Genomic DNA, 14,674 nt, shown 5'->3' with positions numbered 1-14,674 from the left:
CCCTTCCCAGAAGGTGGCTTGTCAAGAGGGAGCTGGGCAGATCCTACCACCCTTTGGCACCAACTTTGTCTCTGCCCCCTTCCTGGCTTTGTGACCTTGGGCAAGGTGCTAGACCTCTCTGAGCCTTGTCGCCCGTCTGTAAAATGGGAGCAGGAATGCTACCTGCCTCACTTAGTGGTGATGGGAATTAAATGTGATGACTCTGATAAAGAGCTCAGTAAGCCCACAGGAAGCGCCGTGTGCACAGTAACGTGATGGGCCATGGGAAGGCCCTCCACCTCTCTCCCTCCTAGAAGCCACCTGCATCCATCCCCCCACGCCCTCCCTGCCCAGGGCACCTTAGGACGAGGCTGCCAGGCAAGGAGGAGCGTGGCCGACACACGGCTGAATTTGGCCTGCGCGTCGGGCGGCTGAGTCACATCCCCAAATTGCATCTTCGTAAGTGCGTTTCGGAAGGTCGTTTGCAACACCCCCACCCCCTCCAGGCTCTGTCTGCCAGGCCACTTGCCTCTCCAGCCTGTGCCCCTGAGCCCTGGGGGAGGACCCTCTGCACTTCCAAGAGAGATGGTAGGAGCGATGCCTGGGGTTTCCTCATCTCCTGGGTGAGAGCAGGGGCTGCGATCGCTGTGTGTGTCCTGGTGACAAGCTCTCGGCCCCATGCAGGCGGCAAGCAGGGGCCTAGCCCAGGAGCAGCATGGCCCCTGCGTGTTCGTGAAGGTGGCGAGAGAGATCCGAGCCAAGGTCAGCCTTATAAACTGTGAAGTGCTGGGGCCGCAGAAGACCAGCTTGTATAAACCGTGAAGTGCTAGACCTGTGTGAGGCCAGGCCTTTTAAACCAACGTGTCAGGCCACATGTCGCCACGGCCTGGTTGATGTCATGGATGGGGAGGGGCGAGGGAAGGGATGTTTCCTAACGCTCACGAGGTCGCTGTGCCATGAAAGGAAGGTTTCTTGTCCTCCTACTGTGTGCTGGTGCCAGCATCAGGGGACACCTGGTGAGTGGGACACACTGCCTGGTGGGGGGGTGCTGTGGCCAGACTAGGTGTCAGACATGAGGTGGACAGCCTGGCCAAGGTGGTAGCGTGGCTCATCTTGGCACATGTCCTGATGCAACAGCTTCCGTGTCTGTTACTCCCCAGCCCTGCTCAGACTGTGGTGTCAGGGCTGTAGAGGCACCCTGTCTGGACACACAGCCCTCTCTCCTGGGCCTGGTACACAGGGCCCCGCTGTACATGCCAGCCCGGCCTTTTCAAAGGGGCAAACACTTGGCCCACTACCTGTTGCTGCCCCACTTATTCCTGGTGAGACAGTCTCACAAAGCAGCCCGGTCCAGAATCTGCCCTAGAAGGAGATGCCTCTTCACAGCACAGTGCCTCAGTTTCCCTATCTGTCAAACCAGCCAAATCCCCAGGACCCCCCTTCTTGGGGGTATTGCAAGGATCGCAGAGAAAATTGGTGTGAAGGACAGAGTCTGGCATGTTGTAGCAGGTGTGCCCTAAACATTGGCTGGTAGTGGCCTCAGGGGGCACGTAGAGGGAGGGGAAGATGGTGGGCTGGGGCGGGACAGGGGAGGGGCTAGCAAGTTGGGGCCCAGGAGGTGAGAGTCCCAAGGCAGCCTCCTCGTATGTGTGTCACTGTCATGAAGGTCCTTGCTCTCGAACATGGTGCCAGAGGACACTGCCCTCTGCAAGGGCAGAATCCCAGGGTGTCGGGGCGCTCAGGCCGTCTGATCCTTGGTAGCTTGGAGAGGACACTGAGGCTGACCCGAGGTCACAGGGCCAGGCCGAGCACATCTCACAAGGCCCTAGTGTGCGATCTTAGAGGTAAATACTGGGTTGCCACATTGGTCCAGGAATCTCTTGGGAGATCACAAGCCTCCTTCCACGTAGGCAGGAGGGGGCTGGGGGTCTCTGTAGGTATCCCCACGCGGATACCCCATGCTTGCGTATGTTCAGGACTTGGGACAGCTCTCGGGGAGGACCCGGAGGCTCAGTAGGGTGACATGAACTTGTCACTGGACCTGAAGGTCAGAAGGCGACAAGCCCAGGTTGGAGCGACCTCCTGACCACCACTTACATGGCCTCTGGTCCTCCCAGGCACACCCGCCGGCAGATTCCATCTGCAGACATTCCAGAGTGTTCCCTGAATGTCAGCTGAGTGCTCGGCATTGTCCTAGGTACTTGGAGACAGAAAATCAGTGGGCAAAAGTTCAGTAAGAGGGTGATCCAGGCAGAGGACACAGCAGATGCAAAGGCCCCAGGCTGGACCAGGCTTGTCAGGATCTGGCGACCGGGATGCCTATGGGGCTGGAAGGGAATGGCTCTGGAAGAGTGAGAGGGTTGAGGTGGGTAGGAGCCACAGAGGGCCTCCTCCTGGCCACAGTGAGGTATTTGGTTTTTATGCAGCAGCACTGGGGAGCCATGGGAGGGTTTTGAGCGGGAGAGGAGTCTAGGCTGACTTAGGTGTTTCTTGGCTGGCCAACCCACATGTCAGTCATGTGTCTGGGTTCATGGCTTCCTGAGCCTCAAAATGTTTTGGGGTGGCGGCAGGGGTCCCTTGCCCTCCGGTCAGTTAGCAAGGCCCTGTCGTGACTGTGTCCCTTGTGCCCCTCAGGTCAGCGCAGGAGCCCGGTCACTGAGCCATGCTGGGCCCCGGGTGGCCTGCAGCGAGCCTAACCCCGGCACCCACATAGTCATGAACAGCCACAGCCACAATGGCTGTGGGGGGCGGCCGCCGGGCAGCGGGCTGGGTGCCCTGGGCAGAGACCCTTCGGAGCCCGAGGCCGGCCACCCCCCCCAGCCCCCACGTGGCCCAGGCCTCCAGGTGGTGGTGGCCAAAGGCGAGCCAGCCCAATCCTCACCTGGCAGTCCCCGTGGGCAGCCCCAGGACCAAGAAGAAGAGGAAGACGATGAAGAGGATGAGGCAGGCGGGAGGAGGGACTCGGGGAAGGTTCCGAACGTGGGCCACCGCCTGGGCCACCGGCGGGCGCTCTTCGAGAAGCGGAAGCGCCTCAGTGACTACGCCCTTATCTTTGGCATGTTCGGCATTGTCGTCATGGTGACTGAGACGGAGCTGTCCTGGGGCGTCTACAGCAAGGTAGGCGTGGCCTTTCCCTCCTGGGCCCCCCTGGCCCCCGCTGCTCCTATGGGCCCCCCTGGCCCCCCACTGCCCCTCTGGGCCCCCCTGGCCCCCAGTGTCCCTTGGGCATAGGCTCGGGGACCGTGTTGGCCCCAGGAGAAGCAGGTGGAAAATGCTGGCAGAGTTGGGGGGGTCTGGGGGCAGGGTTGGGGCGGGCACTGGCCCTCCCACTGCGTCCACCTTCTGGGGGTAGCAGGCAGGCTGCACATGGGGGAGTTAGGCTCCAGCCCATTCCTTCTGCCCCGCACCAGCAGGCCACATCCTGGCCTCAGGTCGGGGGTAGAGGGCTGCCCCCCTCCCCCAGTCCAGGCCCAGAACAGGAGAGCCCCAGAGAAGGCCTGCTACCACCCTGGCTGTGCGTCCCCTCGTGCTACCTAAGGGTGTGTGAGGACAGAGATCAGGGCACATCAGCCAGTAGGCCGTGAACTGGCGAAAGTGGACGTGGCTAGACCTTCCAAACTGTGAAGGGCTGTACCTAGCCGAGGCCAGGCCTGATCCACTGTGATGTACAGGGCCGTTAGGAGGCCAGGCCTTATACACTCTGAAGTATAGACCAGCCTTGCCATTGACCCATGCCTAAGGAGAAAGGACAGGAGTACGGCTTCCTGAGTGGGGAGCCCTGGCGGGGGGTCAGGAGGGCCACACACAACCCCCCCCAGCACCCTGCCCTCTGCTCTTTCTCTCTCTCTCTCTCTGCCCAGGAGTCCCTGTACTCGTTCGCACTCAAATGCCTCATCAGCCTCTCCACGCTCATCCTGCTGGGCCTGGTCGTCCTCTATCACGCCCGGGAGATCCAGGTCAGTGCCCAGCTGGCCAGGGCGGGTCCCGTCTCCGTGCCCCAGAGACCCCCCAGCAGCAGCCACCTGGGACCCCGGCTCCCTAAAACATGAAAGGAGCAGTAGCCTCTTTATAGAAAAAAAAAAAAAAAGATCTCTGTGAAGACATATCTTTTAGATCACTCTCAATTTCTTGAGAATACTTGTTTGTATTTTACTTTTTAGTGGTTATTTGGGGAAAAAAAAAAAAAAAAAAGCAAAAAGAAAAGAGGGCAAAAGGGAGCCAGAGGTGAGCTGGGGTCCCGCACACATAAGGCATCTTCGCAGCCCTGAGGGCTCCCGAGGGTTTGCAGCCTTGGAACCTGGGCTTCTGTTCTTATTTGCTTAGACCCTGCCTTTGGCAGATTTATTCCATGCCAGGGAGTCTGTTCTCCAGTTTAGGGAGTTTATCGAAACCTCAGTGGAGCCAAGAGAGCCCAGCTCAGGGCCCATTGTCACAGCCTGTCACATGAGGCAAGATGTCACCTGGGGTTGGCCCCAGGGCCCAGGGAGGCCAGAGGCTGTCAGCTCTGGGTCCTGACCCCGACCCCCAACCTGAAGGGGCTGCGGTCCGGCGGGAGACGGGTGGAGGAAAACCCTGCCTGGGTTGAAGCATCCGCAGACGTCCCGGGGCACACCCAGGGTCTAGCGCAAAGGAGGGACGCTGGCTGTGGCCGGGGACAGCGGAGGGACAGGGATACTGAGTTGGAAAGAAGCAGTTCTTAAAGGACGGCAGCTGGGGACAGCACTGAGTTCCTTATACAGACGAACACGGTGGCACCGCATGACCCAGCAGCCCCAGGACATCCAAGAAAAATGAAAACCCACATCAGCTACATCCACGCGCCACTTGTACGCGCGTGTAGACAGCAGCCCTGTTCACGGTGACCAACAAGGGGAAACAACCCAGACCGAAGGGCGTATGACTATGTCCTAGGCCACACAGTGGAATGTGACTCAACCCCTAAAAACCCAAAGTGCCATGAGTGTTCTCCGGGCTGCCTTTGCAGGGCACCACAGCCAAGGGGCTTCAGCAGCAGAAATGTATTTGCCCGGTTCTGGGGGCCGGAAGTTCAAGGTCAGGTGCTGGCAGGGTGGGTTTCTGCCGAGGCCCTGTCCTCGGCCTGCGGGCGGCTGTCTTCTCCCCACCGTGTCCCCTTGGCTTTCTCTGTGTGCGCCTGTCACTGGAGTCCCCTCTTCTTACAAGGACACTGTCCTGTAGGATTAGGACTCCACCCTTATAACCTCGTTTAACCTTAATTACTTCCTGCATTTTAAAAAATATTTATTTATTTTGAGAGAGAGAGCGTGAGCAAGGGAGGGGCAGAGAGGGGGAGAGAGAGAATCCCAAGCAGGCCCTACGCTGTCAGAGCAGAGCCTGATGGGGGCTCAAACCCACGAATGGCGAGAACATGACCTGGGCTGAAATTAAGAGTCGGATGCTTAACCGACTGAGCCACCCAGACGCCCCTAAATTTAATTGCTTCTTTAAAGTCTTTAAAGACCCTCTCTCCAGGGACATCTGGGTGGCTCAGCTGGTTAAACGTCTGACTCTTGATTTCACTTCAGGTCGTGATCTCAGGGTCGCGAGTTCAAGCCCCGCACTGGGCATGGAGCCTACTTAAAAAAAAAAAAAAAAGCAGGCGGCGTTGGGGGCAGGGGCTCTCTATCCAAACACAGTCACAATGGGAGTTAGGTCTTCAGTTTATGAATTTTGAGGGTATACAAGTCAGTCCAGGACATTCCAGCCTCTGGCCCATCCCCCAAATTCATGGCCTCCTCCCATGCAAAATGCATTCACCACTTCCCAACAGCCCCCAAGGTCTTCATTCATTCCAGCACCAACTCCATGTCCCAAGTCTCACCTAAGCATCAGATACGGGTGAGACTGAAAGCGCCACTCCCCTCCAACCGAGAGCTGGACAGGTCATTGTCTCCCAAGATACAGGGGTGGCACAGGCATAGGCCAGACATCCCTCTTCCAGATGAGAAATCTGAAAGAAGGAAAGCTGACGGATGCAGAGCAAGCCAGAGAGCTCACAAGGCTAGTTCTAGGAGTTCTGAATGCCCACTGCCGCTGTTTCCGAGCTCACTGGGGTGGCAGCGCTGTCCCCTTAGCTCTGCGTGGTGGCCTTTTGTGCCTGCCTTCTGCGACTCAGCATGTTTTCAAGGTTCCTCCACCTTGTAGGAGCGTCAGAGCTCCTTCGTCTTGCTGGCTGAATACTGTCCCATTGTACAGAAAGACCTCATTTTGGTGATCTGTTCATTCACTGATGGACGCTTGGGTGGATTCCACTTTGGGCAATTGTTCGTATACCAAGATTGGTTCCCATGTCTGTTTTCTGGTTTGGTTTTACGGGTTTATTCCCCCCAACGCTTGTTTTCACTTCTCTTGCATCCATCCCTTGGGACGAGATTGCTAGGTCATTGGTAACCTCGCCTTTTCTTTCTGGAGAACGCCTGTCCCCAGGTGTTAGTTTGAATGGCAGCTAACCCCGGGAGCTGGGGAGTTTCACCTACGAGCCCACGTTTCTCGTAAAGGCCAAGCAGGGGGGGCCGGGTGTGGCGCGGGCCGGGGTTGCTCCGCAAGGGGACACGGGCGCGCGTCCGAGACCCACCACCACCTGCCTTCTGCAGCTGTTCATGGTGGACAACGGGGCAGATGACTGGCGCATCGCCATGACGTGCGAGCGCGTCTTCCTCATCTCTCTGGAGCTGGCCGTGTGCGCCATCCACCCGGTGCCGGGGCACTACCGCTTCACGTGGACGGCGCGGCTGGCCTTCACGTACGCGCCGTCGGCAGCTGAGGCCGACGTGGATGTGCTGCTCTCTGTCCCCATGTTCCTGCGCCTCTACCTGCTGGGCCGCGTCATGCTGTTGCACAGCAAGATCTTCACGGATGCCTCGAGCCGCAGCATCGGCGCCCTCAACAAGATCACCTTCAACACGCGCTTTGTCATGAAGACGCTCATGACCATCTGCCCGGGCACCGTGCTGCTCGTCTTCAGCATCTCCTCCTGGATCATCGCCGCCTGGACCGTGCGCGTCTGCGAGAGGTACGCCCCTGGCCCTGGCGACCGCTGTGGCCCCCCTTCCCCCTGTGGCTCAGGGACCCAGGGCTCCTCTGGCCGTCACATCCCCTGACCCATACAATCCCCCCCCGCCCCCACTCCCCGGTTTCTGGCCTCAGTGGCCATCCGTCAAGCACAGCTCCCTCATCCCTGGGACTCCAGCCTGTGTATCCCGCCCCTACCCCAACCGACAGCCCTCTGGGACCCCAGCCCTCTCCCCCAGGGAGGCGGTGGGGGGGGTCTTATGCTCCTCTTTCTCCCAGCTCTTCCGCTGCAAGCAGCTGACCTCTGACCTCTGGCCCAGGGCAACGGAGGCAGCGGGAACAGGATGCCCCCCCCATCTGCCTGTTTCCCCCACAATTTAATCAGCTCTCCTTCTCCCCTCCGCCCGCCCCACCGGACTGTAGGGAAAACATGTGAGTCCTACCCTTGACCAAGCTGTGTGCACAGAGCTGCTGCTGTCCTGTCCGCCAGGAATTTAAGATTAGCTGCCGTAAGGGGCGGGGGGTGGGGGGTGGGGCACGTAGGGAGGTGAGGCGGGGTGGCCAGAGTGCTCACAAGGCCTGGACAGGCCAGCAGGAACTGCCCTCGGGCCGTGTCCGCTGGACATCCTGGAGGCCCTTGTCTCCGAGACTGGGAGGGTCCTGTTTGGCCAGGTGGCCCTGGGGGCCTTGGACAGCCCCTCCGGAGAGTTACGTGGCTCTGGGGTAAATAAAACCCGGCGCGGCCTTTCGTACCTCTCTCTGCACGGGGTTTGTTCTCAGCCCTGGAGAGTGCAAGCCGTCAACCCAACGTACAGATGGGGAAACGGAGGCTCTGGGGCAAAGGGGCATTCCTGAGGGCCTGATTCCTGGGCAGCTCCGGAGACCCACAGGGTGCTTCAGGGAAGGGAGGGTCCCCATGGAGCCTCTTGGGATATGGGGGTGCCTCGCCTGGGCAGGAGCCTCTCCTACCTCCTGCTTTGCTGGGGAAGGCCCTGGAAGGGCTCTATGGCAGGTGGAGCTGAGACTGGGCTTCCTGGGGGTCCTTGGGCTGGACCGGCCCCTCCAGGCTCCCCCCCGCCCCGTCTTCACCCCTTAATTTCCTCCACGGCACCTCCCTCAGCCTGATGAGGGGTCACAGGGGCGAGGGCCCAGCCCTTCTTGTCCTCGAGGCTTACCGTCTCGTGACCAGACAGGGTCTCTTTGGACCCCTGACGGATCCCTCTGCCAGTTCCCACTGCCCATCCCCCACCCTGTCAGGGCGGGGTCTGCATTGTGGTCTGCGGAGCAGGAGGGGCGCCCTTGAGGTGCAGTCTAGGTCACTGCAGGGGTCCCGGGGTTGAGGCAGGACCCGGGGGATGGGGGGGCAGCCAGTCCTAAATTCTGAGCCCCATGATGCTGCTTGAAGCCCCCTCGCCTGCCTCGCTCTGCCCCTGCGGCTCTGTCCCACCCCCCGTCCTGCCTCCCGCATGCCCCCCACTCTCTGGTCCTCGGGAGTCCCGGGTGGTCCTGCAGCGCCCACCGCAGCTCCAGCCAGGCCCAGGACTCCCCCCCACACACACACTGCTGGAGGGCCTCCCTCTCCTTCGCTTCTGGTGTGGGGTGTGGGTCTACCGAGAGAGAGAGAGGTCAGGGTAACTTGGGGCTCAGATCCCTCAGTGGAATTCAGTCCCAGGTTCCCTTACACTCAGCAAGCAGACTGGCAGCCCAGGAGGAGGGGCCTGGAATGGTACCTGACCCCCAGGGTGGGGGACAGGGACTCCCTCACCCCAGACCTGCTGAGAAGGTCTCTGTCCTTCCCATCCTCCCTCGGGCTTCTGCGCCCTCCTCCTTTTTAGCCCCTGACGCCAGCCCTCCCCCCAGCTTCCCGTGTCCTGCCAGGGCCCCCCCCCCCAACCCCGTGCCCCCTCAGTGGACCTCCAACCTTGAACCTCCTCAGGGCCCGAGGCCCGGGAAGGAGTGGCTCATCAGGGAAGGGCTCCCTGAGCCGAAGGTGCTTTGCAGGCTGGGGGCTGGGCTGGAGCAGAGCCTCGAGCTGGCACCTCTGACCCCCCGCCTGGGCGGACCCCACACGGGACTTATTTGTAGCCCACGTGACTGGGTTCGCAGGGCTGGCTGTGGCCTGGGACGATATCATGTCCCTTGGGGCCTGCTCACCCCTGTACCCGAAAGTTAACTGTGAGCCTCCCCTCAGTGCCAAGCTGCCCCCTCCCCCCTCCCCTCCCAAATAAACCCTAAGCGGGGATTCAGGGATGATTGGCGCTGCCCCCCCTCCCCACGCCCCCACCCCCGCCCGCACACGGACTTCCCTTTTGCTCTCAAGTCCTGGAACACTGCAGCCACCTGTGTCCCCCAAGGGCCCCCCTCCCCCTCCTCCTGCCATGGGGCCCTGCTGCCTGGGGAAGTTCTTCCTGATGTCTGACCTGAGTCCTCACCTCTACTCCCTGCCGCTTCTGGCGCCCGTGGCCACCCGTGTCTGCATCTGTCTGTGCGTCTGTCTTCGGGAGGGGGTCGCGTGTCCACGTGTGGACACAAGTGGATGTACCCTCACTCGGACCCCTCTGCCCCATAACCAGCACCAGGGAGGGCACGTGTTCTGGGCAGCAGCTTGGGGTGGGGGTGGAAGGGACCCCGGGGGGAGAGTGCGGGTGGCCCTCTGCCCAATGGTACCCTTGGGAGGGTGCTAACCACCCCCTCTCCCTGCACCGGTACCCTGTTGAGCCCTCAGAGTGGTCCACTCCTTGTAGTCAGGGCCCCCACCCAGCCGGGCGGGCCCAGGGCACCAGCGGGTATGATGAAGGCAGAGAGACTGCTGTGGACTGACTGGGCCTTCCCTGGCTCCCCTCAGGTACCACGACAAGCAGGAAGTGACCAGCAACTTCTTGGGAGCCATGTGGCTCATCTCCATCACCTTCCTCTCCATCGGCTATGGCGACATGGTGCCCCACACCTACTGCGGGAAGGGCGTGTGCCTGCTCACCGGCATCATGGTAAGGGTGGGGGCCTTGCACACCTCCTGCTGATGGGGAGCTCACCCCATTGTGAGCTGTAGTGCATCAGCCTGCCCCTTCCTCTCTGTGTCCTCTGCTTCATCATCTGCCTCCTTTGCAGCTTTGCCGTGACTCCGAACTCTGTGCCCTCGGGCTTCCTAAGGGCAGCTCTTCGCTTCCTCCAGCCAGAAAAATGTAGTGGGGCCAGGTGCCACGGTCTGCTTTTAGCATGGTGCCTTTCTTGCCTTTTAGTCTCTGCAGCCTGCTTAATTCACGGCCCTTGGGGCAGGGCTAGGGACCTGAGGCTTCTGTGCCTCAGTTTCCCCAGCTGTAACCAGTACCCATTTCCTCTGTTCCCTGTAAAGTTCAAGTCTCTTCCTTTTTATTCATTTACTTATTTTTAATATATTTTTTAATGTTTACTTTTCTTTTTGAGAGAGACAGAGAGACAGAGCACAAACGGGAGGGGCAGAGAGAGAGAGGGAGACACAGGATCCGAAAGAGGCTCCAGGTTCTGAGCTGTCAGCACAGAGCCCAACGCGGGGCTCAAACCCATGAGCCACAGATCATGACCTGATCCAGAGTCAGACGCGCGGCCCAGGCGCCCCTCCTGTCTGTTCCTTTATGTGAAACGTCTAGAACGATGAATGGTGTGGACACCCAGTCAACACCCTCTGGGTTGTACCGTCACGGCTCAGTCGCCCATCCTTGCCTGATGCTTGGGACATCCCAAGCACCCCACTGACCCCCAAGCTGTGAAGTTTGTCTCCCGTGGCTCGTTGAGCCCTGGCAGCACTCCAACTCCCCCAAGACCTCTCAAGTCCATCTGTGGATGTGGGCAGCCTTTGACATCTGGCACCTTCCTTCCGTGATTCCATCATTGGTTTCCCTGCTCATCTCCTCCTTCTGGAACCTTCTTTCTCCAATTTTCCACCCCCTTCACCAATGCTTTTCCGTGTCTTGGGTTACAGATTATTAGATCCCTGAGAGGAAACTCTTCTCCCCAATCCCCAGTTAGTAACTTGTTCATATGTGCAAACCAGGGAGCATGAATAGGACCAAAGTAGCCCCAGAGAAGCCGACTTCGTCCCAGGGCCGCTCCTGGGAGTGTATCCCTCCCTTTCTCCGTTCTTGCAAAAACAGGATGTGATCCACACAAGAGTTTCCTTTTCTCCTGCAGACAGAAAGGGCATCTTGTGGGTCTCTGCCCACCCTGTTTTGCTGCTTGCGGACCGTGGTCGGCTGTCACTCTCTCCCGAGGCCCACGGCTCTATCCCCATTTCGAATCCTCTCTAACCTGTTTGGGCATAAGCCGGGGGGGGTCCTCATCCTCCTCTGGCCCCCACCGGGGGCCCCCTTCTCCGAGCTGCGCGGACACAGCCCCCCTCTTGTGAAACGCCGTCACGGCTATTTGCTTATGTTATTTTGCAAGAGGGGAGGGGAAAAAACTAAAGCGGGGGGAGGGCCACAATCCCACCCTCACTCCCATCAAATGGACTTTACAAACAAACCGAAAAAGGACTTGGGTAAGGCGAGCTCAAACCCGGAAAGTCCACAACAGAATGGAGAAGCCGAGTTACGTTCTCCGGGACGGGGCTCCTTCTGGAAAAGGAGTTCCAAGTGTGGCCCCCTCTGATCCCAGCGTCTTTCACTGGACGTGGTCTCCATGGTATTGTGCGGAACCACCGGGTGTCCTTTTTCCTTCCTGCATAGTATTCCCCCTGGAGGTTTTTTGTTTTGTTTTGTTTTTTAATTTATTATTATTATTATTTTTTTAATTTATTTCTAGGAGAGAGAGAGANAGGAAAACGGGGGCATGAAAGAGTAGAGAGTTGCTAAGGAGGACTTCTAGATGCTTCTAGATGTTCAGAAGGAAGAACTGGTAAGGAAGGGGTAGTGGGAGTCCAGGACTCCTGCTACAGCCCAGGCCGGACTCGAGGCGGTGACCCACAGAGAGAGCTAATAAATTCACAAGGGAAACAAACAACGATAAAACTAGGACACGCCCCCCCCCCCCCGCCCCCGGAGGTTTTGTTTGGGCTTCTTCTGAGAACAGAAATCCAGGAACCCACGTCAGGGCTTTCTCAGAAGGTGACCTTGTGCTCATGTGGCCCAGGCTGGGCATGTGGGGGTCCAGACCTGCCCAGGGCTGTCCGATGGTGTCCCTGGCCCTTCCCCACCCCTCCCCAGCGATGTCTCCTTCCATCCCTAAGAAGAACCGAGCATCCCTGGTCAGGTGGCCCCGGCCGTTCTTCCTTCTTGGAGGCCATGGCCTCAGGAAGAAGCAGCTTGCAGGGAAGGATCAGGCGTGGCCTTAGTGCAGGTGGGGAGCACCGTCTGGCCCGCCTCACCTGCTCCCGCCACCTTCCTCGGGCCCTGCTGGGGCTGGTGACACCTCGTGGGTGTTCTAGGCTCCCTGGCCCCTGGTCCGTGGTGGCAGACCCCCTCCCACCCTCCCGCATCACTTTTTCTGCCCCCTTCCACCCGTGTGCCCTCTCCTCTCTCTCCGGTCCTCACTCCTGCTCGTCTCTCTCTCCTAGGCTGCTCCCCCGCAGACCTGCGAGTCCTCCCTGCCCTCCTTCACTAGCCGGGAGGTCTGCTCAGGGCGTCCTGAGGAGTGTGGTTGCATCAGTCACGGAGGCCACCACTCCCCCCCCTTCCCCCTCCCTCCCGGGACCCCCACTTTGCTCCTTCCTACCTGCAAACGCCCCACCAATGGCAGCCAGCCCGATTCTCACTCACGCTGCCCATGACCCCTCCTGTGACCGTAGAAAGACGTGTCGTCTGGGTCTCTGTCCCCAGACCCCAAAGCCTCGAGGGAAATGCTTCCAAATCCTCCCTCCTCCACGGTCACCAGCTCTGAATGTACCTGCGCATCTTGCCCTTTTCTTCTCCCTTTCTTATCTCCAAGCCTCCGTTTCCCCCTCTGCCTAGTGGGGATAAGAGTGGTCGTACCTCCCATGGCTGTCGGGGTCAGATGAGCGCATCAGTGGGACACGCTCCCCAGACATTCAGCTGATGTTAAGTGGGTGCGACTGGGAGTCCGCGAGCTCAGCAGGCAGGGATCTGCCAAATACCGTGGGCTTGGAGGGTAGAGGGGAGGGTGGAATCGGGACGGGCTTCCTGGAGGAGGGAGGGTGTCCTGCCTGTGGCCTGGGACCTCCATGGGGCAGGATGGTGATGTGTTCCCCACCCTCCGCGTGCAGGGGGCCGGCTGCACAGCACTTGTGGTGGCCGTGGTGGCCCGGAAACTGGAGCTCACCAAGGCAGAGAAACACGTGCACAACTTCATGATGGACACTCAGCTCACCAAGCGGGTAAAGACCTCTGTCTCAGCCACCTCCTCTCCCGGTCACAAGGGCAGACCCCCCCGGCCAGGCCCGTGCATGTGCCCACCGCTCACTGCCCTGCCCTGTGCTCTGCTGCCCATGCCAACATTCCAGAACCATCCACAGAGACATGGCAGCGGCCTCAGGAGTTCCCCCGTGTGCCTCGTCATAGCCCCACCCTGGGCCACACAGCAAGAGGCACATGTTTGGGGGCCGGGCAGCCAGGTACACTCTATACGCTGCCTGACCTTGGCAGGTCGACTGCCCCGTGCCTCAGTTTCCCCATGTATAAAGTGAGAGAGATAGCAGCGCGTGTAGATTTGCTGATGTAACACTTGCGAGGTGTATACAAAGGGTCCGGCCCGCGCTGAATGTTCGAAATGAAGTGCACACACACATACCTACACACACACAGAGCCGCAGATGAGGACACATCAACATGGCCTTGCCTTACAGTCCCCGGATCCCAGAGGGGCATTTCCAGGAGTCTCTAAGAGTTTCTGGAGGTTTCCGGAAGTTTCCAGGGCCTTCCACGGTTTTGTGCCTGTCTTAAGGAATTGCTCTTTTTCTGGCTCCAGGTAAAAAATGCCGCTGCTAACGTTCTCAGGGAGACGTGGCTCATCTACAAACACACGAGGCTGGTGAAGAAGCCAGACCACGCCCGGGTTCGGAAACACCAGCGTAAGTTCCTCCAAGCCATCCATCAGTAAGTCCAGCACCTTTCCCGCTCACGTTTCTGTGTCCACCCGGTGCGGAGGCAGCTGTGGTCCCCGGGAGGAGGCTACAGGCCGGGCCAGACAGCTCCGCATGGCCTCGTCATGGCCCCTTCCAATCCGGGTGGTCAGTGGTTGGGGCTTGCAGCATCATGCTGGGTGGGATGGTCAGAAGGAGGCAGGTGACGGGCCTGGCACTTGTCCAGGGCAGTCACCTTTGATAAGTCATGCAGCCCATCCCAAACAAATCGCCAGAAGCATATTTTATTCTCCAGAATAGCCAACACTATTTTACCTGTTAGATATTAAGCAATTTCCCTTTTTCGCTTTGGCTGCCAGGAAGCTCAGAATTAAATGTGTGTCCTGATCCATGTGATCATGTAGATCACATAACTAGAAATTATGTGAGTCCCTCCTGAGAATATATTTAGTCAAGTGGTTCTCATCCTTGGCTGCTCACTGGAATCACCCACGGGGCTTTAAAAACCCCACATGGATGGGGCGCCTGGGTGGCTTAGTCGGTTAAGCGTCCGACTTTCGCTTAGGTCATGATCTCGCGGTTCGTGGGTTCGAGCCCCGCGTCGGGCTCTGTGCTGACTGCCGGCTCAGAGCCTGGAGCCTGTTTCAGTCTGTGACT

General features: G+C 59.3%; 1 protein-coding gene across 6 annotated transcripts in view; it reads left to right on the top strand.

Annotated features, from left to right (window-relative positions):
- Positions 1-14,674, top strand: part of KCNN1 (potassium calcium-activated channel subfamily N member 1) — a 33,955-nt gene that overhangs the window by 10,818 nt on the left and 8,463 nt on the right. For 3 of the 6 annotated variants that reach the window (XM_039243266.1, XM_039243264.1, XM_039243268.1), the window contains 7 exons: positions 2,614-3,096; positions 3,840-3,935; positions 6,591-7,009; positions 7,432-7,440; positions 9,854-9,995; positions 13,202-13,312; positions 13,903-14,030. In XM_039243266.1, coding sequence (XP_039099197.1) covers positions 2,695-3,096; positions 3,840-3,935; positions 6,591-7,009; positions 7,432-7,440; positions 9,854-9,995; positions 13,202-13,312; positions 13,903-14,030 — 1,307 coding nt within the window. In that variant the 5' untranslated portion in view covers positions 2,614-2,694. The remainder of the gene's footprint in view (positions 1-2,613; positions 3,097-3,839; positions 3,936-6,590; positions 7,010-7,431; positions 7,441-9,853; positions 9,996-13,201; positions 13,313-13,902; positions 14,031-14,674) is intronic. The other 3 variants (XM_039243267.1, XM_039243265.1, XM_039243270.1) reach the window with 1 other exon arrangement.

Source organism: Hyaena hyaena, unplaced genomic scaffold (genome assembly GCF_003009895.1).
Source record: "Hyaena hyaena isolate Hyena2069 unplaced genomic scaffold, ASM300989v1 scaffold_227, whole genome shotgun sequence".
In the NCBI taxonomy this organism is placed as follows: Eukaryota; Metazoa; Chordata; class Mammalia; order Carnivora; family Hyaenidae; genus Hyaena; species Hyaena hyaena.
The sequence above is the reverse complement of the archived record's forward strand: the minus strand, read 5'-3'. Positions and strand labels throughout refer to the sequence as shown.